General features: G+C 30.7%; 1 protein-coding gene across 2 annotated transcripts; it reads right to left on the minus strand.

Moving 5' to 3' along the window:
• Positions 1–2,110: 2,110 nt before the first annotated feature.
• Positions 2,111–27,896, minus strand: LOC143052295 (tropomodulin-2-like). 2 transcript variants are annotated; one of them, XM_076225304.1, is made up of 11 exons: positions 27,775–27,896; positions 21,122–21,225; positions 19,954–20,102; positions 17,163–17,319; positions 14,767–14,889; positions 14,141–14,233; positions 13,267–13,397; positions 12,753–12,860; positions 10,310–10,453; positions 9,236–9,383; positions 2,111–7,654 (listed from the first exon to the last, which is right to left on the minus strand). In XM_076225304.1, the coding sequence occupies exons 3-11, from the start codon at positions 20,092–20,094 to the stop codon at positions 7,626–7,628; spliced, it is 1,074 nt and encodes a 357-aa protein (XP_076081419.1). In that variant the 5' UTR covers positions 20,095–20,102; positions 21,122–21,225; positions 27,775–27,896; the 3' UTR covers positions 2,111–7,625. The 2 variants fall into 2 exon arrangements, with proteins under 2 accessions (XP_076081419.1, XP_076081420.1); XM_076225305.1 differs by lacking the exon at positions 21,122–21,225 and having other exon boundaries at positions 27,775–27,872.
• Between the last annotated feature and the right edge of the window lie 6 nt (positions 27,897–27,902).

Raw genomic sequence — 27,902 nt, forward strand, 5'->3', positions numbered from 1 at the left:
GAATTGACGACAAATGCGACTGTGCATGTTACTTAAAGAACACAGAGGCATGATGATTAATTTATTGTGGAAGGAAGAGAAGCGACACACAAAATGAGGTCTTCTCGTTTAATAGTATAGAAGATAGAAGATGTACACATCAGTAAATTATTCTGGCTTCAATTCAAACCAAATTAGAATAGCATGGTTGTTTTCAAAATAAAGAATGGAAAATAAGATGTGATATGAGTTTTCTATCCAAGTCGCAATTTGTAAAAGTAAACTATTAAAGGTCAAAGAACAGCCTGCAAAACGGAGTGTTTGCTCACACCGAACAGCAAGCATATTAAATTTGTTTAATTTCAATTGAATAACCCATCAAATCCTAATGCATTAAAACTGCAATTGGAAAAAATACAGATAGATACGAATTGAGAGCTTGCTACACGACAGGTGTCACATGTGAAGCGATACGAATTGAGAGGTTGCTACACGACAGGTGTCACATGTGAAGCGAATTGAGAGGTTGCTACACGACAGGTGTCACATGTGAAGAGATACGAATTGAGAGGTTGCTACACGACAGGTGTCACATGTGAAGCGATACAAATTGAGAGGTTGCTACACGACAGGTGTCACATGTGAAGCGATACGAATTGAGAGGTTGCTACACATCAGGTGTCACATGTGAAGCGATACGAAATGAGAGGTTGCTACACAACAGGTGTCACATGTGAATCGATACGAATTGAGAGGTTGCTACACGACAGGTGTCACATGTGAAGCGATACGAATTGAGAGGTTGCTACACGACATGTGTCACATGTGAAGCGATACGAATTGAGAGGTTGCTACACGACAGGTGTCACATGTGAAGCGATACGAATTGAGAGGTTGCTACACGACCAGTGTCACATGTGAAGCATGATTTGCTTACCCTTCTGGAATATCTGTCATCATTCCCAGTTTTGGTGTTTCTCAGTATTTTTTTCTATGTTGTGCTTTGTGTACTGTTGTTAGTCTTTTTTTAGCCACGGAGTTGTCATTTTATATTCAACTTAGGGAGCTACCATTTGATTTTTATGGGGGGGCTAGAATGAAAAATTTTGTGCTGCATTTTTTTTTTAGCTGTAATCTCTGTCCTGCCTTTTTATTTTTCACTCTGTTCGGTCCTGCCTTTTTTTTTTAAAGTTTATCCTGACTTTTTTTTACCTAAATTGTCGTCCTGCCTTTTTTTTTACCAAGTTGCTCATCCTGCCTTTTTTTTTTTTTTTTACTTAAGACTCCTGTCCTGCCTATTTTTATCAAATTTCATCCTAGCCCCCCCCCCTAAAAATCAAATGGTAGCTCCCTTAAAAAGTTTGAAAGTCCCACTGGTATATTTCGTCTCTCTTTTATTATGAACCTAATTTATTTAGCGGAACCTTTAACTAGATCCAATAAATGCTTCAAGTCCCAAGTAAATAAATCAACTAATACCGACTTGAGAGTTTATAACTAGCTTTTTTTTATAACGACATGTAATAAACCAGGGTATATATCAGGTGCTTATCCTGCTACTGGTTTCCTCGGGTTATATGTTAATATTCTATGTCCTTTAGATTTGGTGTCATATTGAATCTTGGATTGTCTCTGTATGACAGCAGTTTTCTATAGTTTGATGTGTTTGAGCTTTCTATTTTGCCATTTGATAAGCCACAATCCGATTTCAATTTTCCTTGATGTTCAGGGTTGTTGTTATTTACTTTTTTTTTTTTAATTTATTCATTACTTGTAGTGGCTCAGAGCAATTTAATGTTCAACATTTCATACAGCTATTTGTCACTGGCGGATCTAGAAATTTTCATAAGTGGGGGCCCACTTACTGCGCTAAGAGGGGGCCCGCTCCAGTCACGCTTCAGTGATTCCCTATATAAGCAACCAATTTTTTTCCCAAAAAGGGGGGGCCCGGGCCCCCTGGGCCCCCCCTCTAAATCCGCCTCTGTTTGTCTTTTGTTGAAGACAGCATTTTGAGCTCTAGATGATATTTCTTTTTTAGTTGCTGGTTTTCTTTTTTGGTTGAAGTGTAGCCCACATTTCTACTTTTATATAAACTATTATCTATGTTTAAAGTAACAATAGAAAAACATGATGCAGTTTTTTAACTTTTATTTTCTTAGGGATTCAACTAAATTATATTATAGATAAAAAATCTAAAACATTCCTTAACTAAGATAAAATCAATTAAATATGTTCAAATATGACATAATATAGAATGAAACATGAAAAAATAATAAATACACCTTATACATGAATAATAACTTTCTCTTTACTCTTTTGAGACTTAATATTAAGTTGTTGTCATCTGAATGTAGATATCTCTTATTTGTCATAGTAATGAAATTTCATAAAAAATTATATCACTTTAACTATTCTTACATTCAAAATATATGGTGTCATGAAAACTGACAATACTTTTAATTTTCCTTACTTTTTATAATAATCAGTTTTTTTTTCTCTCAATATTAAGATCTAAATGAAAATCAATTTGACAACAAAATTTTTTATCACATACACTCTTGTATTTCAACATGTTTTCTGTTATTTATTAATAATATATTTGGCTATTTCAAACTCCATAGATCATAGACAATCAGTTTTGTAAAGGTAAGATTGTCAAAGAACTATACGATTAAAAATACCGATTACAACTTTTTAAAATTTTTTACTTAAAAACAATTAAAAAAATTTACTAACAACAAAAACCAGATATGTTGCCATATCTAACAGTACAATAAACGTATTTGACAACATCTATCAGCTTTACATGTTGTAAAAAAGAGATTCACATCATATACATATCATAGCAATTATATTCAAAATAAGCTAAGCATATTTGTCGTTCCATTCCAAGAATAAGAATATATTGTATCTTATAGTTATCTGTATCTACTATTTATATAAAAAAGCAAGCAATGAACGAACTGGCTTTCATACTAATAAACATTCATTTTCATTGTACCATAAATAGGCATGCACAGCATTTGTCTGTGTCCACTCTTTTTGAGTTTATTCAGTTGTATGAAATACATTTTATCATGCATCTTGCATTAAACGGCAAACAAATATGTTATGTTTGTAACTACAAAATTTGAAGACTAGACTAGAAAATAAAACCAGACAATACACTTTTACTAAATGCCTTCACAAAATAGATTCATAAGAAGATAAGATTCAAGACTTCTTGTCACAAGTCTTGAATCTTTAGCAATATATCCAGACAGCCTCATCTATAATTGTCATTGGCTGGTTATGGGTAGTTCCAGGGATTGGAACGTCCTTTTCTATTCTTTAAAAAACAATAAAAATTAAACTGAATGCTCCATTTCTAGGTATAAATCTCTCCTTAAAATAATCTTGATCTATACCAATTAAAGTGCCTTCCACCATTTTTTTTCCAAGACAAGCACTTGTGAAACATCACATTAAATAATTGTTATACAACATTGATGATATCACACTGTTATCTAGCCCATTAATTAACAAAAAAATAACCATGCACTATAAATTCAGAAATTATTGTGTGAATTTATTATTTAATAGGAATTAAAATAATTATACACTATTGGTCAATTAATGGTTGTTAAAAACAGTATTAAAAATTGACCTATCAATTCATTTTTTGAAAAACATTAGATTCTTAAATGGTGAATTGAAATATAACACAGAGTACTGTGAGAGACAATTTTCCAGTTCTGCTTCATTAAGGTGGTACCCAACACTTTCACTAAAATTAATTTGGCTCGTTTAATTTTCATAAAACTTTGTCAAAGTATTTTTTTAGTATTTACTTTGACCCTTTAACAAAAATAAAAAAATTTCAAAATTCTGAACCAACCGTTTTGTCAGAAAAATTACACTGGTTATATAGCAGTTTGACAAACACTAATTTTCATCATTGACAAGCTTAATATTCCCTTTACAACACAACATAATAAAAACGTTTAGCTGACTTTACAGAGTTATCTCCCTGTAGTGTTAAGTACCACCTTACTAGAAATAATTTGAGATTGAGGATACACTAATGTTCATACTGCTACAAATACTTAATACAAATATCTCTTAAAGCAATACAAAATATAAGTTCAGCAGCTGCATAATCTAAAAGCTTATTGCAAAATAATACTTTTATGAGCGTTTGGATGGGGTTAAATGATTAAAGAATAATGCCCTTAAAAAATGAAGATTGGAGAATAACGGGCACAAAAATGAAGATTAGAGAAATGCGTGGTCTAATTTTTTGAAGATTACAGAAAAAAGGGGTTAATTTTTTGAAGATTAGAGAAAAACTACAGGCTCTAAAGAGCCTGTGTCGCTCACCTTGGTCTATGTGAATATTAAAGGAAGCAGATGGATTCATGACAAAATTGTGTTTTGGTGATGGTGATGTGTTTGTACATCTTACTTTACTGAACATTCTTGCTGCTTAAAATTATCTCTATCTATAATGAACTTGGCCCATTAGTTTCAGTGGAAAATGTTAGTAAAAATTTACAAATTTTATGAAAATTGTTAAAAATTGACTATAAAGAACAATAACTCCTAAGGGGGTCAATTGACCATTTCGGTCATGTTGACTTATTTGTAAATATTACTTTGCTGAACATTATTGTTGTTTACAGTTTATCTCTATCAATAATAATATTCAAGATAATGACAAAAAACAGCAAAATTTCCTTAAAACTAACAATTCAGGGTCAGCAACCCAACAACGGGTTGTCCGATTCATCTAAAAATTTCAGAGCAGATAAATGTTGACCTGATAAACAATTTTACCCCATGTCAGATTTGCTCTAAATGCTTTGGGTTTTGAGTTATAAGGCAAAAACTGCATTTTACCCCATGTTCTATTTTTAGCCATGGCGGCCATCTTGGTTAGATGGCCAGGTCACCGGACAAATTTTTTAAACTACTAACCCAAAAGATGATTATGGCCAAGTTTGGATTAATTTGGCCAAGTAGTTTCAGAGGAGAAGATTTTTGTAAAAGATTACTAAGATTTACGAAAAATGGTTAAAAATTGACTATAAAGGGCAATAACTCCTAAAGGGGTCAACTGACCATTTCAGTCATGTTGACTTATTTGTAAATCTTACTTTGGTGAACATTATTGCTGTTTATAGTTTATCTCTATCTATAATAATATTCAAGATAATAACCAAAAAGAGCAAAATTTCCTTAAAATTACTAATTCAGGGCCAGCAACCCAACAATGGGTTGTCCGATTCATCTGAAAATTTCAGGGCAGATAGATCTTGAACTGATAAACAATTTTACCCCTGTCAGATTTGCTCTAAATGCTTTGGGTTTTGAGTTATAAGCCAAAAACTGCATTTTACCCCATGTTCTATTTTTAGCCATGGCGGCCATCTTGGTTTGATGGCCGGGTCACCGGACACATTTTTCAAACTACTAACCCAAAAGATGATTGTGGCCAAGTTTGGATTAATTTAGCCCAGTAGTTTCAGAGGAGAAGATTTTTGTAAAATATTACTAAGATTTACGAAAAATGGTTAAAAATTGACTATAAAGGGCAATAACTCCTAAAGGGGTCAACTGACCATTTCAGTCATGTTGACTTATTTGTAAATCTTACTTTGCTGAACATTATTGCTGTTTACTGTTTATCTCTATCTATAATAATATTCAAGATAATAACCAAAAACAGCAAAATTTCCTTAAAATTACTAATTCAGGGGCAGCAACCCAACAACGGGTTATCCGATTCATCTGAAAATTTCAGGGCAGATAGATCTTCACCTGTTTAACAATTCTACCCCTGTCAGATTTGCTCTAAATGCTTTGGTTTTTGAGTTATAAGCCAAAAACTGCATTTTACCCCTATGTTCTATTTTTAGCCATGGCGGCCATCTTGGATGGTTGGCCGGGTCACCGGACACATTTTTTAAACTAGATACCCCAATGATGATTGTGGCCAAGTTTGGTTTAATTTGGGCCAGTAGTTTCAGAGGAGAAGATTTTTGTAAAAGTTAACGACGACGACGGACGACGGACGACGCCGGACGACAAGTGATGAGAAAAGCTCACTTGGCCTTTTAGGCCAGGTGAGCTAAAAAGGGGTGAAAATTAAATGTTTATAGAATAACAGACCCCCCCCCCCCCCCCCCAATCCAGACCCTCTTTTATATACTATGGATTCATTATTATTCTTTGGAAACCAATTTTTGTGTGTTTTGTGAATACAGGTGATCCATTTTAAAATTCAACAAATTACAAATTCTCTATAGGCTTGTATGTAAAACTTGCAAAACCAGGATATCATTATCCATGAAATTCTAAGTTTTCCTAAATCCACAAAAATAAATGAATCCACAGCATTATTTTCAAATTGTTCTTTCTTTTTATATCTCTTTAACCAGTACAACACTCATTTTGATGCCCATAATATATCGATTAAATAAACATGAAATTTTGTATACATAGTCATGATCTAAGCTGTTCTTTTAGTTTTGTTGCCAGCGAAAATAATTTATATAACTTTCTAAGGCACAATCTGTTTCTTGTGCACCATACATTTGTTCGGAGGGGGAGGGAATATTTCATTGTTGTTTTCTCATTTTTCCTATGTGATACAGAATATTCCAGTTCTTAAGACCAAAGTCCCTTTGCCGAAAATTATTTATGCTAATACATGAGATAATAGTTCGGCAATACATGCTTTTCATCTAACATATCCATCAATGTTAAATAAAACATAATACAATGCAAAAAAATAATCTTGCTTTTTTTTGACTGACAAATTAGTGCAAAAGAAATATATCACTTTAGAATGGTCTTTGTGTGAGGTATATTTAACGCCAGCAAGGTGGATTTATAATATCTTGACTTTAGCACAAACTAAATTATACAAAAATGTAAGAAGTATATAAAATGATTGACATCTAAACAAAATGAAACATGTTTATATAGGCCATAATGTATTAATCTTGTCAGTTTTGCTCCCATTTACTCATAGGACTATTTTGACATGAAAATTTTACATGACTGTCTTAAAGGATCCTGATCCTGAAAACCCATGATTAAAAAATGAAATCCCAAGGTCCCCAATTTAAAGAAACTAAAATCCTGACATCCCAAAATTTGAATAAAGAAATCGAAAAGACCCTTAAGGATCAATCCTGAAATCCCTGATCCCGACGTCCCGAAAAAGGTCCTGCCCCCCCTCCCCCCCTATTAACAAATCTTATTCTCAATAACTTAAGCATTACTTATAAACATCTTGAATACATATAAAATTTTCAAAATACAACAAAATTTCACACACAAGAAAATATCTGCAGCTCTGTTCTTTCCTATCTCTTTTTGCATTTTTGAAAATAAGTATATAGTTTCCCTATACCAAGTCCAAAGATAGGATACAAATCTGACATTTTAATACACCATGGTCTGGAAAATAATGGAGAAATATTGCATCTATTCTTAATTTAAATGAACGTCTACATATAGCAGAGACAGTGATAGCAGGCAATTGTGTGTTCAACAAATTCCTAGGCATAGCTGTGATGATGATGTATACCTTGAGCCTAAGGCTTGGATGTACATTAATAATAAAAACACTAAAAGTTTGTATATATATACACGTGGCATTATGACTTTCCAACTCTTTTCTTCCTCACTGAAATGAAGAAAAGCACATCATTATCAAAATGGTTATAATATCAGGAATATGCATAAATGCTGTAAATTCAGAAATGAATACAAATAAATGGTTTACTTTTTACACATTGTGACTTATCGTAGATGGGACATAAAAATATTCAGGAGTCAATACTAAGAACATGAACGCAACTTTTTATTATTGTGAACATGATACTGTTGCATTTTTTTCATTAATTAAAAAAGAAAAATTATTTTTATTATTGTGAACATGATACCGTTGCATTTTTTTTCATTAATTAAAAAAGAAAAATTATTTTTATTATTGTGAACATGATACTGTTGCATTTTTTTTCATTAATTAAAAAAGAAAAATAACTTTTTATTATTGTGAACATGATACTGTTGCATTTTTTTTCATTAATTAAAAAAGAAAAATAACTTTTTATTATTGTGAACATGATACTGTTGCATTTTTTTTTCATTAATTAAAAAAGAAAAATAACTTCTGAGTATTCAAAACTGTAAAGTAGTATATTTTGCGGAGATAAACTTATGACCTTTTAAAATTCAAGACCTGTTTGGCAGGTTTTATTTTTCTGTTTTTCTTGTATTTGTTCTTATTTACCTTAATGATAACAAATTTGTAAGTAATGTTTTCATGATATTATCTTAAAAGTGAAATAAGCAATAATATTTCCTCATGAAATTATATAATGCTCAGTGCTTGTAAATGCATAATCTATATGATTTCTATTTCAGTGGTGACATATTGGGCCATTCCAGTTAATATCTGCTAAAGGGGGATGGATGGTCCTTTCTGAGGGGTGTAAAATTTATACATCTTAGGGGTGACATTTTGAGTTTTTTCATCTGACACGTACACTTATACGCAAAAATTTCTGAGGGTCTTGCAGCAGTAAATAATTAAAAATAATTACATCTTATGGGTTACAAAAATTACCTATTTCAGATCTTAGAGGTGCTTTGAAATGTAGACAGTTTCGTATCATGCATTATCTGGTATTGTATTTAAAATTCTGATGGGTACAATCCTTGTAGTAAAAAATTCTGATAGGTCAATTTTTCCCATGAAAGCCCATCCACCCAATATGAACAGAAACTCTACATCTGATAGGTCTTAATTTATAGATCTGATAGGTTGTTTTTCATGATGTTTTTTTCTGATAGGTATGAAAAAAAATCTCCCCATCCATCCCCACCTGTCAGAAATTAACTAGAATGGCCCATTCTAGTGAATGACTGACAGTTTTATCATATTGATTTCCCTTTGCCTCCCTGATGTCAATTGATTTAGCAGCATTTTCTTAACAAACAAGATGTACTGTTAGGCCACCCTTCACAAATTCATTGTTTGATGTGGCCTACCAATGCCTTATAGAATTAGGCATCTATTTTGTTTAGCAAACAACATAAGTCACATGATTTAGACAATAAAACAATGTTAGAAAAGGAAAAAAACAATTTGTGTCATACATTTTTTCAGGTAGGCTGATTTTTCACGCTTTTATGTGGGTAAGTACGCAACATCAAATAATTTAAATTCTATTTTCGGCCTGAGCTATAATATAATACTTACATTCATCGTTATTTTCTTGTATTTTTTCATGAATTCTGACCCTAGCATCAGGAAATTCACAGGCAATACCAAACCTTAATATTGTAGGATTTTCTTCTACTAATTTAGTTAGCTGCATTTCAACTTTATTTCCTAGGACTTCAGGTTTCTGAAAAGACAATACATTAAAATAATTACTGAACCATCAATATGTCTTTCATGTTCATTTTAACATGGGTAGGCATTATACTTGTCAATATCATTATATTGAATTTAAGCAAGGTGTAAAATGTTGACAGAAATAATGCATACCCATTTGCAAAAGTGCATAGAGCATGGTACTAAAGATTTATTATGATTCTAACAGAAAAATTAGAACTTATATCCTCTGAAGTGGAACTATAATATAATGTTTGAAAGACAGCCATTTTGGTTTGATGAAGCCAAAATGATATATGGAAAATTAAAAGAGATGTATTTTACAAATTATTGAACATAGTAACTTAATATGTATTGTTGATAAACTCTTGTCTGACATCAGCAAATAGGAAGAAGGTGTTAGAAATTTCATAAAAGTGTTCATACATTACATTAAATCACTGTTAAGCTACTGACCAAATAAAAGGAAATTCTGTTCAGTACTCGCAGTAATACCTGAGAAATGTGTGATAAAAACATGTGTTGGATAAACAGTCAGACAGACAAGGTGAATGCAATATAGCCCCACATCTATAATTTTTCTGATCAACATTAATAACCTATGTAGAAATTCTGATTCTATAACTGACCAACGATGCGGTCACTTTATTAGAAGAACCTGAAAAATTTGTAATGAAAACATGTGTTGGATAAACAGATGGACAGACAAAGTGAATGCAATATATCCCCACACCTTTAACTTTTCTGATCAACATTAATCACCTATGTAGAAATTCTGATTCTATAACTGACCAACAATGCGGTCACCTTTTTAGTAGAACCTGAAAAACTTGTGATGAAAACATGTGTTGGATAAACAGAAGGACAGACAACTTATAGTGAAGGTAAATGCAATACAGCCCCATATCTATAATTTTTCTGATCAACATTATTTACCTGATTAGTAATTCTGAATTCTATAACTGTCATATTTTTATTGATTGCCTTCATTATTTCCAATATAGCTTCACCAGATATAAAATTAGATTCTATATTTAGATTCTTTAATGTTTTGTTGTCTTCTAAGGCTTTGGCTAATGTCTGAAAAAGAAAGAAAACAAAAAATGATGATTGCATGTATTTTAGAAGTCTCTTCTTAAAAATGCATAGATCTTAAGGAGGCTTGAGGGTACAAAAAAATCAACCAATGTTTAAACAATTTCTTTTCATTACAAATTTTATTTATTACACTTTTTCATTACAAATTTTATTTATTACACTTTTTCATTATAAATTTTATTTATTACACTACTATAGTTGTAAATTTATGATATTATAATGGTGCAAAAATCAACCCAAAAAAATCAATTTGCTTTAGTCCAAGGTGAATTTTTAAGGGTGCTATAAACAGTTTCGTATAAAAAACTAGGGGTTATTCCCCAACTAAAAATAGACATGGAGGGAAGTCCCTTTTTATCAACATAATTGGTGAAAAAGTATCATGTTTTTTGTATTTGGTTGTAAAGATATGTTAATTAACTTCAATTAAAGCAGGTTGAATGATTAAACTAATTTAAAAAATTAGATTAAATATACATGTTTTAAGGGGAGACAACACTGTAAACAGTCTGTTTTTTTGGCAGTGAAAATTGAAAACCTATTTGCAGCCACTGTAGCTCTTTTCGGAGCAGGCGAACGTACCCTGAAACATGAATTTTTTGAAAGACCAGGTAAAAATCTATGAAATTCATACAATTTTGATTATGAAAAATGTGCAGGTATCATGTCTTCAGGGGTGTGCACATGACCTGATTTCAGGTTTTTTAAGCTTAAATTAGGCAATGTTTTTCCCAGTTTCTCTGGATAAAACTCTTTTATACCATTAAAAGTACACTTTTTTTAATTCCATTATAAACTAGTGAACATTCTGATTCCAGTGATATCTAGTTTTATACAAGTATCTTTATTAATCAGTCCACCACTAAGGGTCACTTATACATGGTCCCTCAAAATATGACGTCATAGGAAAAAACTGTTGATTGCACCCTTAAAGGGACAAATATAAGATATAGTGATGTTTTAGCATAGAAATGTGTTAGCGAATGGAGTAAAATAATTCCTAAAAACATTGTACGGCATGTATACATTAATTTAAAAGCATCAGTTTGGTATATTTAATGCAAATATTACAGATTTGTACATAGCAACCAGATATAAGAAAACCAGACTCTGTGCGAATATTGAAGTTTTTTCATTTTTTGCGACGTCATGATATTTTTATTCAATCTCTCATATATTTGGAACCAAAAGTTGTATATGAAAAGTGTAGATTTTTTCTACTTTGACCTTTACTCCTGATCAGTGTAACATAAATTTGTATTCATTATAATATATATTTGGTACTTTTTGTAGTCAAAAAGGTACACATGCCATTCCTAAGAAAAACTCTATTTCAATATTTTCTCAACTCAGCTATAACTTAGTTCATATAGTACTAAGGACAAAATATACTTAAAGTAACTTTATTCATGCCTATTTCATAGTTTTTATTCTATTTACTCAAAAGAAACCCTATTTTATGATTTATTTTCTTTGTAAAACTGATGAAAATGTGATACAGGAAATGTTTGGAATTTGCCAGTTTAACTGTTTGCCACTGGCCAATATGCCACTACTGTGCGACATAAAAAAAGAGCTGTAGCTTCACTATTCGTGGTCACAATCCTTAAAGTAAGACATCATTTTACTCGGTATAGTGTACAGATTCAGAAAAGCTAGAAAATTTAATATTTCGCATACAAAGTTTTGCCTTAAGGGTGCTATAAACAGTTTCGTATAAAAAACTAGGGGTTATTCCCCAACTAAAAATAGCCATGGAAATGTAAGAAGAAACAATTGATTTATACTCCCTTCACATAAAACATGCTTGTATTATTATTTGCTGTGGTTCACTGTTGGGGTTATTCCATGAAAATGTATGTGGGAGGGTAGGAAGGGAAGTATAATTATTGAATGTGGGTCATGGGTTTTTTTTCCATATGTGTCTATTGCCAGTATGCAAAATTATCTAAAAAATGGTTCTTCTTTGTAGGGATATTTTGAAAGTCCCTACTTACCCTCCCACATACATTTTAATAGAATAGCCCTTGTCATTTTCATGGCTACTAACTTCATGGAGTATTTACAAAAAATAAGACTATGCACATTCCAGAATAGAAAGTTGTTCTCTTTAAATATGGTTTAACACTTGAATTTTTGGATTAGATATTCTAACATTATCTTACTTTCAAATCATGACAATATTCTTCTTTTGCATTTTTTAGGAGAAGATATCAATGTTTTTAAATCATAGTGATTTCTGACAATAATGTTTTGTATGACGTGCCATTAATGTATCTACCTTTGCGACTTTATCTGTAGCTGCTGTACTTGCCATTTCTAACGTCTCTAGCTGTGTGTTTGTTTTCAGAGCCTCACAAAATTCACATAATCTTTCTAGGGATATATTCTGAAATATTGTATACATTGTTAACTCACAATTACTGAACCTTACTGCAATTTAGTATTCATTTGGCCCCCTCCCCTGTCCCCACAACAAAAAATACATACATATAGATGTCAAAGTAATCCTTTTTTTCCCTGTTCACTTTCATTAGCACCCAAAAAAATATTTCTCACAAATTTCTTAAAGAAAAACAGACACACATAATTGTCTCACATTTGTCATGAGAAACCAACATATTGCAAATTTGAAAAGAATAGGATAAAGCCTTCACAAGTTACCACACTAAATCAACATATATATCCATTTTCCAATCAACCAAGGTCATAATTCACAAACAGTGATGGTGAAAATTGTCTAACATTAAGACTAAGGTTCACATTTTTTAATCATAAAGATTTGTCTCCCTTACCTTGATATTATTTAGATTAAGGTGTTTCAGACTAGAGTCATTATCTTTCAGTTTCTGTAAAGACTCTACAATATCTGTTTTGTTTTCTGGTTCATTTGGCATTAGTTTTAATTCTTGGGCTTTGGCTACTCCTGTAAACAAAGATACTTGTAAGTTAATAAGGGTGCAGAAAGAAAGCTAACTTTTTATACGCAAAATTAAAGTACTTTTTATTTATTAAACGAAAGTACATTTTTTTTTATACAAAATAAAGGTAAAATTATGTTGCATAATTGTCAAAAAGACAACTATCCACCAGAAACAATAGGACACAGCAATACATTTAACATGTTTAAAGGCAAATGTGATAAAACGAATGTTAAAAGGGGAAGCTATCTCATGAACAACTCATGACTATTTTCAGATATGTTTTCACTGTTATTCCATTTTAAGCAATTCTAATAATGAGAAAATTATGTCTATAAAAAGGATAAAAAATTCTGTTTTCATAAGACATTTCATCCAAAGCACCATCATCAGTTCCTAAATTGTCCTTCACCTCTACTCTTTTGTCACCATAGCAACATTGAAATGAAAGAGAATAACTTTTCCTTAACAGATTTTTTTTAATGAAAATATATTAAAGCAAACATTTCAGCCTTATGAAACTCTCCATACATGCCATATGTCTGTTACAAAATATGTAAATTAATTTTTGACAATAAGATTGAATATATGGAATGTATGGGGGACTTTTATAGAACCTCTTATGGTTGTTATGAAAATATGACTGTTTTGGTAGTTGACTTATCTTCCATTAATCATTATACAGCTTGATCACTAAAAATTAACTTCAATTATAAAGCTTTCAATAGGTCATGTGACTAAATCTTACCTTTAAATCCACCAAATTGTCCTGAGATTTCTTCTGTTTCTAAGGAAGCATAATACTGTTGTTGTGTTAACATACTGTGAAAACCCAGGACAGCTAAAAAAACAGCAATATTAAATATGTTAAAAAAACTATGAAAATAAATTACAGCTATAAACAGCAATATCAAATAAGTTTTAAAACTATGAAAATCCAGGACAACTAAAAACAGCAATATCAATTATGATTAAAACTATGAAAATCCAGGACAGCTAAAAACAGCACGATCAATAATGTTTAAAAACTATGAAAATCCAAGACAGCTATAAATGACAATCATAAAATATGTTGACACACACATTACAATAGTCAGAAGCTTAGAAGATTTTCCACTAAAATGTTTTTCATTACACAATCAGAACTGTGCATAGTACCAATACTATCATTTGTAAATAATCAATAAATATGTTTATGATATGTGAATGAATGCACATAATAAAGCGCAGAAGTTTATTTTTTCTAATTTTTTTTTGGTGAAGTCTACGGAAAATTCAGATCATGAAGGTATATTATCATGTTGTTCTGTCTACAATTCCAACCTTTCCCATCTTTTCTGATAATCTTATTAAATGTAAAAAATCTAGTATTACCTGCCAAATCAACCAACTCCTCTTCTGAAGCCTCTTTTAACAAGTCATCCCATTCTGTGTCTTCTTTAGCTTCATCCTCAGTCATTTTTTTCTTTGGTTCTGCCTTAGGTTTAAATGTTTTTCCTGTTAGAATAGTACAATTGATTATAAGGACTAAAAAGTATCTATTTTCATTTTGTTATATTAACAGAACAAATTTTAACATTCCACTTGAAACACTGAATTACATGGTTAAATATATATTTTCCATATTTTATGAAAAAATACTTATCTTTTCTGATAATCTTATACATTGTAAAAAATCTAATGAGCCACCATTCAGCTTTCTTTTTATCTAGTTGTGTCTGACTGATTCTATATTTCTCCACAAGTTATAATACAAAGCTTCTATTATATATTTCAAGATAAAAATATAAAATTTATTTTCTTTCAAAACCAGTGCTTGGAAAATATAATGATACGCATGAAAAATGTGGAAAAACATCCTTATAATGTACCAGACTAATTTTCTTGAGCAACCTTTTTTTGTTGCTTTGGTGAGAAAAACATAATGCATACAAATTGTCACGAACATGTATACTTGGATTTCCCATGATACGAATATATCAAGTCAATTAATTGTGAAATTGAAATCCTTCAAAGTTTGATGGAAATTACTGTAAAACAAGAATAAGTATTTGAATGAATTTTAAAGTTGGTTTACAGAAATTATTGGTATAACATGCATATATTGTGATATAAGAACAAATTGGGAAGATTATAGAAGTCTTTTTGTTTGGACTTCCTGTGACATCCAATATCTGGAGTAAGATTTATGGTATACATTGTAGGCTCAGATCAGAGTATATTTGTAGGACCTCAGATCAGAGTATATTTGTAGGACCTCAGATCAGAGTATATGTATGCTTTTCAGAGAAAGACAATTTAACAGTTGGGCTCTGTCGGATAGAAATCGACCTTATGCAAGTGAATATCAACTTATCTGGTTTCCAATTTCGGCTGAAAATTAAATCATTGTCAAAAGTCTGTAACTGTTTGAAAATTGAGTTGTTATATTATAAACCTATAAAACAAACAAAATGCATCATTTCTTCCGTTTTTAAACATGTTGAATGCTCCTAAAACCAATCAAAGTTGTATCCATGCATGTACATGTAAATATGCATTCGCATAAGGTCGATTTCTATCTGACGCAGCTCAGTTATTGCATTCAGCAGCAAATAATGAAAAATGGTTTTCATTTTACCCCATGAAACAATATTAAAATTACTTCAAGCACCTTGCAAGGGATTTCCTCTTGGTCAGATTGGGAATGTATTCATTGTGGATTCATTATATTTTCATGGTAAAATTTGATAAATAATATTCTTAAGGGTGTCCCCAATGGAGATATTTGGTAATCAAGCTTTGATTTTTGCTTTAAAATGAATTAAAACTAATAAACGATTTTAATTTTGTTTCCTTCTTTAATATTCTGTTTCCCAAAAAAATTGAATAAAAAAAAACTTAAGACCCCAAAAATACAATGAATCCACATAAAATAGAAAATCTAAATGGATCTTTTTTTGTGGATTGGACTGGATCTTTAAGGATCAGACCATACTATACCTTTGTACTCTTTCCCTGAGAGATAGAAACAATGCTACTTAAAACTATGTACATGTAGTTATAATATAACGGTTCAAGAGAAGATTGACTTTTTGGTATTGAACATGTTGAATTTGTTCACAAAATGTGTATTCATTTATCATGTGTATTTGTTCACAAAATGTGTATTCATTTATCATGTGTATTTGTTTGTTGAGATTTAAATTGATATGTACACCTGTATACACTTATAAACATAGATTCTTCTGATAATCAGAGTATTATTTTGTAAAACATTGGACCATGTGGACATAGCATAGACTTGGATTGAAAAGAGGATACCATAATAAACTGTAATCTAAACGGTAATTTGAATGAAACCATTCCTTTGCTTGTAAATTGATAGTTTTTTTCTTATCTTGTACTGTTACACCACTGTCCTAGGTTATGGGAGGGTTTGGTGCCAACAAACTAGCTTAACCCTTCCACAATCTGCGTGACTTGTGTCTGTCCCAGGTCAGGAGCCTGTAATTCAGTGGTTTGTATTTCTTGCTGTATATCATATTTGTTTTTTAGTTCATTGTTTTGTAAATTTTCAACTGTGATACATGTATATTCTAGTGGGCCCTATTGTACTGAATGTTTATATACCATGAAGAGTGGGAAAACATATAGCAGTCCATGGGCAGACAACTAGAAGAAATTAATTTCAATCCAATTCAGTATTTCGATTGAAATTACATATAAAATATATAATTCGCTGTGTTTTGGACCAATTTTGTAAATTTGGCCTTAAAGTTCCTTCTTACCCCTTTTTTCTCCAACATATGGTTTAATCTGTTCCCAGTCCTTTTCATTTTTAGCCTTCTCCTCAAGCCATTTGAGTAATTTCTGCCTGCTGAAGGGACCAGTAGCAGTTTTGTCTGTCTGGTTCTTCATTCTATCTGATGGGGGTAACAGTGAATTCTGGAATGAAATACAATCACAATTTTATATCTTTTATGATACTAAAATAACAACATATTGCAGATCAAATTTATTCGTTCATAGTGTGTTAATTTACGTTTTTTGATTGAGTTCAGCCTTCTAATTGATATTTTATCATGTGGTTTTCTATGTTGTGATGTTATGCTATTGTTTCAGAAAAAGGGAGAAGATTTGGTACCATTAAAAAGTGTTTGCACCTGTCCTAAGTCAGGAATCTGATGTACAGTAGTTGTCGTTTGTTTATGTAATTTATAAGTGATTCTCGTTTCTCATTTTTTTTTATAGATTAGACCATTGGTTTTCCTGTTTGAATGGTTTTACACTAGTAATTTTGGGGCCCTTTATAGCTTTTTGTTCGGTGTGAGCCAAGGCTCCGTGTTGAAGGCCGTACATTGACCTATAATGGTTTACTTTTATGAATTGTTATTTGGTTGGAGAGTTGTCTCATTGGCACTCACACCACATCTTCCTACAATGTCCTATATCTATATGGAATTCATTCAACAATTCTGTTTTTTTAATGAGCTACTTCCTAGGTATGAATTGGAGCCATTTTGGCTGATACTGTAAATTCAGAAATTATTGCATGCATTTATTATTAGGATTTTATCATTTAACATGTTTAAGAGTTAGATGCGATTTTAATTTTTACGATTTTGAGAAAAATCCCATTAAATTCATATAAAATATTACAAAATGCAGTTTACATTATTGCGTTTACAACTCTGTCGCATTTATCACAATAATAATAACCTCACAATAATTTCTAAATTTACAGTATATGAATTTATGTAAAAGTTTATGATGAACATAAACAATTTCATGTTCAATCAAGAAAGGTGACAGTTTATTTAATCTTGTATCATGTATACAGATACTGAAACTACAACTTTTAAAATAGTTGAACCAATAATACTTAAACTATTTATCTCAGAAATTGGAATACACTAATAAAAGTATATTCAGAGAATTACATTAGATATACATGTGTTTTATACATGTTATACTACAGGTTTAATATATAATTTCTTTTGAATATACAGATATAATCATAATAATTATGTTAATTTATGTATACTATACTTTATCATCGTCATACATTATAATACATTAAATGAGTAAATTATAATGTTTTATTTCACCATTTCAAAATCTAACGAATTCTATTTTAGAAAGTGCATATCACATAAACATGATTACAGATAAAATTACTCATAATGCTTTAGATTCTGAAATAGCACATTATTAAGGCCATGTTTTAACACGTTTAATGTACATTTCAACCTCAATGAACATTGTAAAAGAAATCTTTTGCTTTGATTTTTCTTTAAATTGCGAAATTTATTAGAGGATATAATTTCCAAAAATTAACAAAAATCTCACATTTAATTTCAAATACATGGAGCATAAATTGTATGCAGAATTTTCTGTAATTTTTGAGATTCATCTCCCATATTTGTTGTGTAGTTTAAAAAGCCCAACAATAAATGAATATTTAAATTCATGAATTTGTATTATTTGAATTATGTAACATCATACCGGTAATATTATTATTTTTGGCACAGAAATGTAAAAGGTTGAAAGTACACTAAAACAGGAAGCATAATATTTTAATATATACATTTTTACCTCTAAAATAAGGTATGGGCTCTAAAATAATATAAAAGAAACACTAATGCTATTCATTTTTATATACAGGTGATAATACACATGATACAGGTGCAGTGATAATACACATAATGGCAAAATGTATTTATTTATTTGTGTCAGTAATTGGTCAAACATGTGGAACAGGACTTGCTTACCGATCCAGAGCACTTGAGACCATCCCCAGTTTTTGTTGGTGTTAAAATTGCTCTGTCATAAGTTTTCTATGTTGTGTTCTGTTTGTCTGTTTATCTGTCAATCATTTTTTTTCTTTTTTAGCCATGGTGTTATCTGTTTATTTTCAAGTTATGAATTTGAATATCCTTTGGTATCTTCCTGTTCTTCACGTATTTTATAAACCAGTCCCTTACTTGAAGATATAAATAACCTTTGCTTGTATAAGCTATTTTTTCAGATAAAATTTGTTTTGGGATTTGAATTATCTCCCCTTATTGAACATTCTTCTTCAAAAATTTACTTTTCCTTATTTGCTGGGTTTATAAAATAAATATTGTTTCATATGTAAGCTATAAGTCTTGAGTAGAAGAAACTTGTGTATCTGGTGTACATATTATAGACATTGTATCTTTGATGAGTGTTTTTTTTTTACAAGTTATTTTTTTTTTTTACAAGTTATTTATTTTTTACAAAAGCTGTAATTCTAAAGATGAAATATTTAGTTTTATACATTGTTTAGTGGCATGCTTGTTAATCAATCCACAAATTTTTTGGACATGGTGTTCATGATGTTGCTTGTTTTCCTTTAACCTATGGGTTTTCAACTCCCACCCTACTCTTTGTTGCTTATAATTATCCTCCCCATCCCTCAAATAAATAAGGTACTTCCTCAGAGAAGTTTCTGCTTATATTTGTTTGTAAATTTTTGTAAAATATAACTTTGATATGAATTGAAGATTTGTAAGTCCAAATCATTCTTTCGAAGAAAAAAAATTAATAACAACTTACATCAGGGTCGAAATCTCCATTTAATTCATCTAATTCCTCAGCAGTAAGCTTTCCAAGGAGTTCATCCAGATCATCTAAGCTTATGTCTGGTACCACACCCTTCAAATTAGGGAACTCCGATAACTCTGGTTGTTCTGACATCTTGTTATCTACAAATATATGTGACTTGATAATAAATATACAAATATATGGCTAGAGAATAAACAAATGATAAATGTACAAATACATGTGGAAACAGAATAAATGTACAAATACATGTGGAAACAGAATAAATGTACAAATACATGTGGAAACAGAATAAATGTATAAATACATGTGGAATAAGAATAAATGTACAAATGCATGTGGAATAAGAATAAATGTACAAATGCATGTGGAATAAGAATAAATGTACAAATGCATGTGGAATAAGAATAAATGTACAAATACATGTGCAATAAGAACTATAAATGTACAAATGCATGTGGAATAAGAATAAATGTACAAATTTCAACAAAACTCTTTTCAAAGATATAATTTGATTAAAATGCTCTAAAAATTAAACAACTAAGGGGAGATAACTCTGTAATTTGCTATCATTCTCACCAAAATTTATCCAGATATTTTTAGTATTACCAGACACACTGAAACAAAAGACCTACCATTTCTGACTAAGTCTAAGATCAGGGTAACTTCAAAATAGGATAAATAGGTTAATTAGCATGGTATGTTAATTTTTTTATCTGCTATGTTTTGAAGTTCTTATAAATTGCCTGATTCTAAAAAAGATTGGCACTTAAACCTTTATAGAACCTTTGACAGTTTTATATACTGTAGGATAATCTTTGGATTTTTTTGATTGGTTTGTTTGCCCTACTTGCACTATCAATGAAATAATAATATATTTTCTAATGTTCAGTGGACCATGAAATGAGGGTCAAAACTCTAATTTGACATTAAAATTAGAAAGATCATATCATAGCCTTCATAGGGAAAAGATGTACTAAGTGTCAGTTTAATTGGGCTTCAACTTCATCAAAAGCTACCTTGAACAAAAACTTTAACCTCAAGCGAGACAGATGGAGGAATGAACTAACAAACAGATAGATAAACGAACACACATACCAGAAAACATAAGTCCCCTAGGTAGGACATAAAAAATATAAACATTGCTATGTATTTTACTCACATATTTTGATAAGATGGTAATGTGTTCTTTAGTTCCACGATATGCCCTCTCAAAACTATTTGATCGTATTTCACCAATTTGTTCTAATACTCTTTATTCTTTACCTGAAAGAAAAAGAACAGGAATTCAAGTATTTGGTGAATATAAAATATTAAATAGACAGAGGACTTAGAGGTACATTTGTTTTTACAAAAATTTGGACTAATGTCTAATGTAAATTGATAATTATTTCCTGCTAATTTGTGTGGCACTGGTTTTCTCCAATTTTGAAGGTAAATGTTACGTACATGTGAACTAAAGTAAATGATCATAAATGGAAATTTTCTGCAATTGTCATTGTGTGTACAAAATTTGAAACCAAGAGTTCATCATTCTTCAGTCAAAAACTAGTTCTCAAGAGTAAAATACTTACTTTAGGCTATAGCCATGATAGCCATAGTAAATATTCTCCAAAATTTTATAATAATTCCAAATGTTTTACAAATGTTTTAAGGACTTACTTGCACAATTCCATTTGTTGAACAAAAAAATCTAAACAGTCTTGGGGGTTTAAAGATCTTTCTCAAAACACATTTTTTTTAATTGAAGAATTAATAATAATCTTTTAACTAAGGATAATTTGTCATTTTGAGGTTAAAGACTGGTCTCAATTCATATTTCTTAATTAAAACTACTAAAAGGTGCAACTAGCTAATATAGTAATATACATCATGATACATAATCACAAAAGTTTCTATAAGAATATACATGTATCAGTGACTCTATTTATCATGTATATGAAATACAATTTGAGATAAACATAAGAATTTTTTTTAATTCACATTTTTTATCTAAAATTACTAAAAGGTGCAACTAGCAAATATATATGCACAAATCCACAAACATTTCAGTGACTCAATCATTGTGTCAATATCTCAAATACAATTTGCAATATGAATATAAGAACATTTTACATTCAATATTCATTTAAAACCGCAATGTAAATAATTTTACCTGTCCATCTTATAATCCCCCAAGTGCACATATAACATATATACCAGTATACAATATATAAGTATATACCCCAGGTAAAGTAATAAATAAACAGCAGGCGATTATAGCTTTTACCTACAATTGTAAACGTCAACACTAGTTTATTTGTTGACTAAAAGGCCAGGTAAACAAACCAGGCATTTAAACTGGCAAATCTTCACCATCATGTAGTGTGATCACAGATAATCAAGATTATTAAGATTATTGAGATCTGAGATTTAAAAAAAACTTAAAACAATAATGTGTTATACATTGTACATTCTACATGGAAAGGTTTCAAAGGGTTATCTTTTTGATTTTGTATAGAAAAGTCAATCATGTCAATATTTGCCTTGTTCAATAAAAAGCAGTTAAAAAATAAGAACTGCTGTTAGTGATAAGTCGTACAAGTCTAACAGTATCTTTAAATTTGTAAATAAAGGTAAATACATGAAATAACGGTCCATTAAAGGCAAATGAAAGGATATGGAAAAGAATGACACAAAATTATAGTTCGTATACCTTCTTGTTTCTTTTAAATATATTTGTTATTTCCCAATCTTACATATAGGGGACTCCACCCATTCTCATATATACAAAAGATTGAATATTAAAATAACAGGTGCAATGGCAGGACAGAGTACTTGATTAACCTCATTTAATAGTAATCCAAACAAAAGGGCTTTATGCCATGTATTTATTTAATCTTATTTGTTTCAATAGTTGTGTCTACAAACATGACAAATGGAACAACCAGTGATTGATTGATTTTTTGGTGTTTAACAGCACTTTCAGCTATTTCTATGACACCCAACTTGTATTGTTGAAGGATTATGGAGTGTCCAAAGAGAATCACTGAAATTTGAAGAAAAAAAAATCATCTGACATGGAAAATTGGCAACAACAAAAATAAACGATTTCACAGCATTGTTTTATAAATGTTCATGGTATTTTCCCTTCATTTTACAGACCTCAAAATTAAGCTTCTTAATATTTAATCTCATGCATGTAACTTTAAATGACTTACATAAATTTAAGATTTTATTTTATTTCAGTTAGAAATGCATATATAATTGCATGTGGACAAAGTTCACTCTATAATTGAATTTAAGCAATAAGGATACATAACATTTCAGTCATTTGTTTTTTATCTGAACGTTGACATTTTACATGCTATTTTACTCATGGTAAGTTTTTTGCACACATCTAAGTAATATATATATTTTAAACATTGATCAAATCAATGGATCTTTGCAGACATAAAAAGAGGTTGATACTCATAATTATAATAGGAGGAATTTGGCAATATTTGTATTTTCTAACAGAGGTGTATACTGTAAGAATCCATGTTACTCCTAATTAAGAACAAAATAGTGGGAAGACAACTTATGTAAACAAACTTATTCAAACCATTATCAGTAATTGAAAACAGTCAAAATGAACAGACAATAAATTATTAATCATATTTCTTTTTCCCATATTTGTTGTTAAATTTTAATCCGACTAAACAGTTGAGGCCAATTATAACAACATTAACATTAATTAATGATCAAACCCTATTCTAACATTCTAACTTTTTTTTTTATTCACAAGTGCCATCTGATTATCAATAATCCAAAATGAATTAATTGGCTCTTATAAAAAAAATCAGCCTCATATCAAAGTTGTATAAAATCAACATACATTTGTGTTCTCTACCACGTGCTTACAGATTCCTGTCCAAGTGTTCTGCACCAGTCAATATTATCTAATCATAATTCAAAACACACCCAAAAATTGTAACATTTTATATCATTATTTTCTTATATTCTTTAACACTGAACATCAACTCTTTGATGAAAACACTGGTCAAATAAATGTGTAGTAACTGTTTTGTTTAGCATGTAAAAAATCACAAAAATAACTAATTTATCCTACCTGAAAAACTGATCTGTGTCTGATAATGGATGCCAATATGACCTCTTAGTTGCCAAAAATAATCAGTTGCTATGGTAACAGTTATTACAGAATGTAGCATGTGTATGATATAAACATGTAATAAACAACATGTTGTTTACCTCTGATTAAGTAATCTGTAACCTACATCTAATCATCTTATGTATCTTTAACACTTAATCACATTTTTATGGAGGGAAATATGTTAATGCCAAAAAAAAGGGGAAAATATGATTTTAATTACCAAGGTCATGAAATCTTGAATTTGTCCCAAGATTTCAGATAATAAGCAAGATCTGATTAAATCTTTCCATGATTTTTGTCATTTTTTTAACACAATAAAAAATCATACATTTCAATAAAACTTTCGTTTTCCTCATATATAGATCCTCATACAACAATGTACAACTGGCCTTATTTTTTCAAAAACAATAGTTGACTTTAAATTATCAATAATCTATAACAAATGACATTTGATAGCAAAATTATTCAAGAATTTCATAATATTTTCATGTTCCCTTTTTTTTTTTTTTAATTATATAGCAGCTAAGGGTTCAATATTGAAATAAGAATGTCTTTAGGAAAATTAAGTGAACTTTTTAAATGAACTTTAAAAACAAATACATCATTGATTCATTGATTGTTGGTTGTTCAACATCCAGTGGCAAATATTTCATGCATATTCAGGACAATCACTCATAATTGATAGAAACAACAAACATTTAACTTTTGCTTGATAAATTAAATTCCTTTGATTGTGTAATTATGTTTGTAGTTAAATAATCAACTTTTTAAATCCAATAATAAGATTAAGATTAGTGTTATATAATTTAACAATTATAAAATGCAGAATCTATTAAATTTTACTAATTTGTAATGATTAAACATTAAATCAAATAGTTGTAAATAAAAGTTATATAATTGAACAGTAAACCAATTAAGGAAAATACATTTATACTGCATCTAAACTTTAGTAAAGTTAGAGACAATATCATAACATGAACATTCGGAATCTCTGTCTGATTACTTAGATATAGAAAGATGTGGTATAAGTGCCAATGAAACAACTCTCCATTCAAGTCACAATTTATAAAAGTAAACCTTTATAGGTCAAAGTAGGGTCTTCAGCACGGAGCCTAGGCCCACACCGACCAGCAAGCTATAAAGGGCCCCAAATGTAACTAGGGTAAAACCATTTAAACTGGAAAACCAACGGTCTCATCTATAATATAAAAAAACTTTACTTTGAAATTATATATTGACACCAATGACCTGTAAAGTTCAAGGTAATAAAGAATTTGCACTGTTCAAGGCAGACAACAAAGCCAATCTGCTACAGTTTGCTTTATCCATTTGACAAGGAAAAACCAGCTTCACATTTGTCATTGTGATTTTAAATTATCTACTTAAACTGACTGAACTAATCATGATTTGTGAGGTATTGATATAAAAAAGAAGATGTGGTATGATTGCCAATGAGACAACTATTCACAAAAGACCAAAATGACACAGACATTAACAACTATAGGTCACTGTACAGCTTCAACAATCAGCAAAGCCCATACCGCATAGTCAGCTATAAAAGGCCCCGATAAGACAATGTAAAACAATTCAAACGAGAAAACTAACGGCCTTATTTTTGTAAAAAAAAAGTGAACGAAAAACAAATATGTAACACATAAACAAACGACAACCACTGAATTACAGGCTCCTGACTTGGGACAGGCACATACATAAATAATGTGGCGGGGTTAAACATGAGCAGTAAAATTTAAATATTTGTTCATCATTAACCACCATTTGAATGCATTTAGATAATTTGATTCAAGTTTACAATGGTACTGATTTACAGTGGTACGACTTAACAATGGTATAAGTTTGTTTTGTGGTACAAGTTGAATCCAGGTCTGTTCACCCAGAATTACCTTCACTCCAATTCAGGTTCCCATCCCTGGAACTATTCTAACCTGTTTATAATTGTGCCTGTTATAATGGTTTTAGGTTGAATGAGATTTTAATCATGGTTCTGTTAGTCATGTTCATGATGTTGGTGTATTGATTTAAAAAACAATTTTTTGGTGTTTTTTTTGTTTTAAACTAAAGTCAATGACATTCTATAACATAAACAGGTTTTCTTTAATGTCAGAATCATTTTAAAGACAAAATGAGTAACAAATATTGTCATGATGATCAAAGACTAAGTCATTTGTCATCAAGACTTGTAAAAGCTGTAAAATAATTGTCTTTCACTTTTTTTTATTTAAAACCTTCCTTGTTTTTTCTCCTACAAATTCTGAGCCATTTTTTTTTTTGTATTTTACTTAACACCAACATAGTTTTATATCTTTATTTTGTGAAAATAATTTTCAACACTTTTAAATTAGATAAATGAAAAATGAACAGATTGATGCCTGACTTATTTAATTCCAAGGCCGCCAGTCGGCACCAGAAGTGACAAAGCAGCGCATCTATGTTCGGTGGGCAAATATCCACTTTTTGATATAGGACGAGCTCTGACGTCCCATGGCCCCAGCTTGTCTGACAAAACAGCCGTTGGACGTCAGTGTTATCTCGGACATTATATTGGTTTGTGAAATTTGCAGTTACTAAGTCTGCCAGAGGCTTGTTTTTTTTATTACCCCAATTAAATTATATACCCTTCTGTGATGAAATTAATGCAATTAATGAGGGTGGTAATGCCCTTTACAGTCAGGCGTGAAGCAGTCATTTTGGGCTACCAATAGCTTCAAATTGGTTAAAATTTTACCAGGATTCGTATAAATATCCTTTATGTGTTTCGTCAGATGTCTAAAATAAATATTGTTACAGTTTATGGAAAAAAATAGCGTTATTTGTCAAATTCAACTGATTGTTTTATTGTCTAAAAGAAAGTGTACATTTTCATGCACTAAAAATGACTTGTGTGAGTTCGTGGTCTAGTGGTTAAGTCGGATGGCTACAGTGCTGAAGGTCCCGAGTTCTATTCTCACTCGGGGTGCTAAAAATATCAGTACATCAGAAGGGTAATTTTCACCCTCTCACACACATCTCTGGTACCCAGACCGGAGTTTAAACTAGAATGGGTACTTTGGGGGCCTCGGTTGGTCAAAGTTGTCCCCTACTTTGACCTGGAGATCAATCTTCTGACATCTCTCTGGTTTGTCTGTTTCCACCGAGTGGCCCGGTGGTTCTCTCCGAGTACTTCGGCTTCCTCCACCATAATAACAGACTTCCCGGTGTCCTAGCACTCCCTTTGTGTTGGGTGGGGATTGATTGTCCTTGTAAAAATAATTCTCATATAAATATACGTTAGTGACACATCTCCATTAATCCCGTTAGGGATGCCACTGTACCCTCGCAGCTTTCGAGGGGTTCTTCGGATATCGGAGGCATTTACCAGTACATACATACATACTGTCTGTCATTTGACAAGAATTTTTACCATTATACATCATGAATACATCATTGAAAATAGTTTTCCAAATTTTTTCTGAAAAATATGGTTGGCTATTAATATTGAGAGAAATACTGTAAACAAATATACTGTTGGGCCTTATTGTATTTGTTTTGACAATGTCAGACACCAAGAATTTTTGAATGAGTCACTTTTATCAAACTTCATGCACTTGAAAGTGCTCATTAAATTAGTTCATGCGATGAAAATCGCGAAGGTCATACATAGAGAACCATAAATATGGAATAAATACCTAATCAAATCTATAACTGTGAGGAGTAGCAGTCAAAAGTTAATTAACCGGTGCTTCCTGTTTTTGTAAACCTCCGACAACGACCTTCACCTTCAAGATGTCAACATAAATCTCGTAGTCACACAGAA

Source organism: Mytilus galloprovincialis, chromosome 11 (genome assembly GCF_965363235.1).
Source record: "Mytilus galloprovincialis chromosome 11, xbMytGall1.hap1.1, whole genome shotgun sequence".
Classification (NCBI taxonomy): domain Eukaryota; kingdom Metazoa; phylum Mollusca; class Bivalvia; order Mytilida; family Mytilidae; genus Mytilus; species Mytilus galloprovincialis.

Coding starts and splice junctions, on each gene's coding strand:
- LOC143052295 (XM_076225304.1), bottom strand. CDS start 20,094: ATGTCAGAACAACCAGAGTTATCGGAGTTCCCTAATTTGAAGGGTGTG. Junction 14,234..14,766: donor GGAGTTGGTTGATTTGGCAG/GTAATACTAGAT, acceptor CTGTTTTTTTAG/CTGTCCTGGGTTTTCACAGT. Junction 7,655..9,235: donor ACAAGAAAATAACGATGAAT/GTAAGTATTATA, acceptor TCTTCATTTCAG/TGAGGAAGAAAAGAGTTGGA.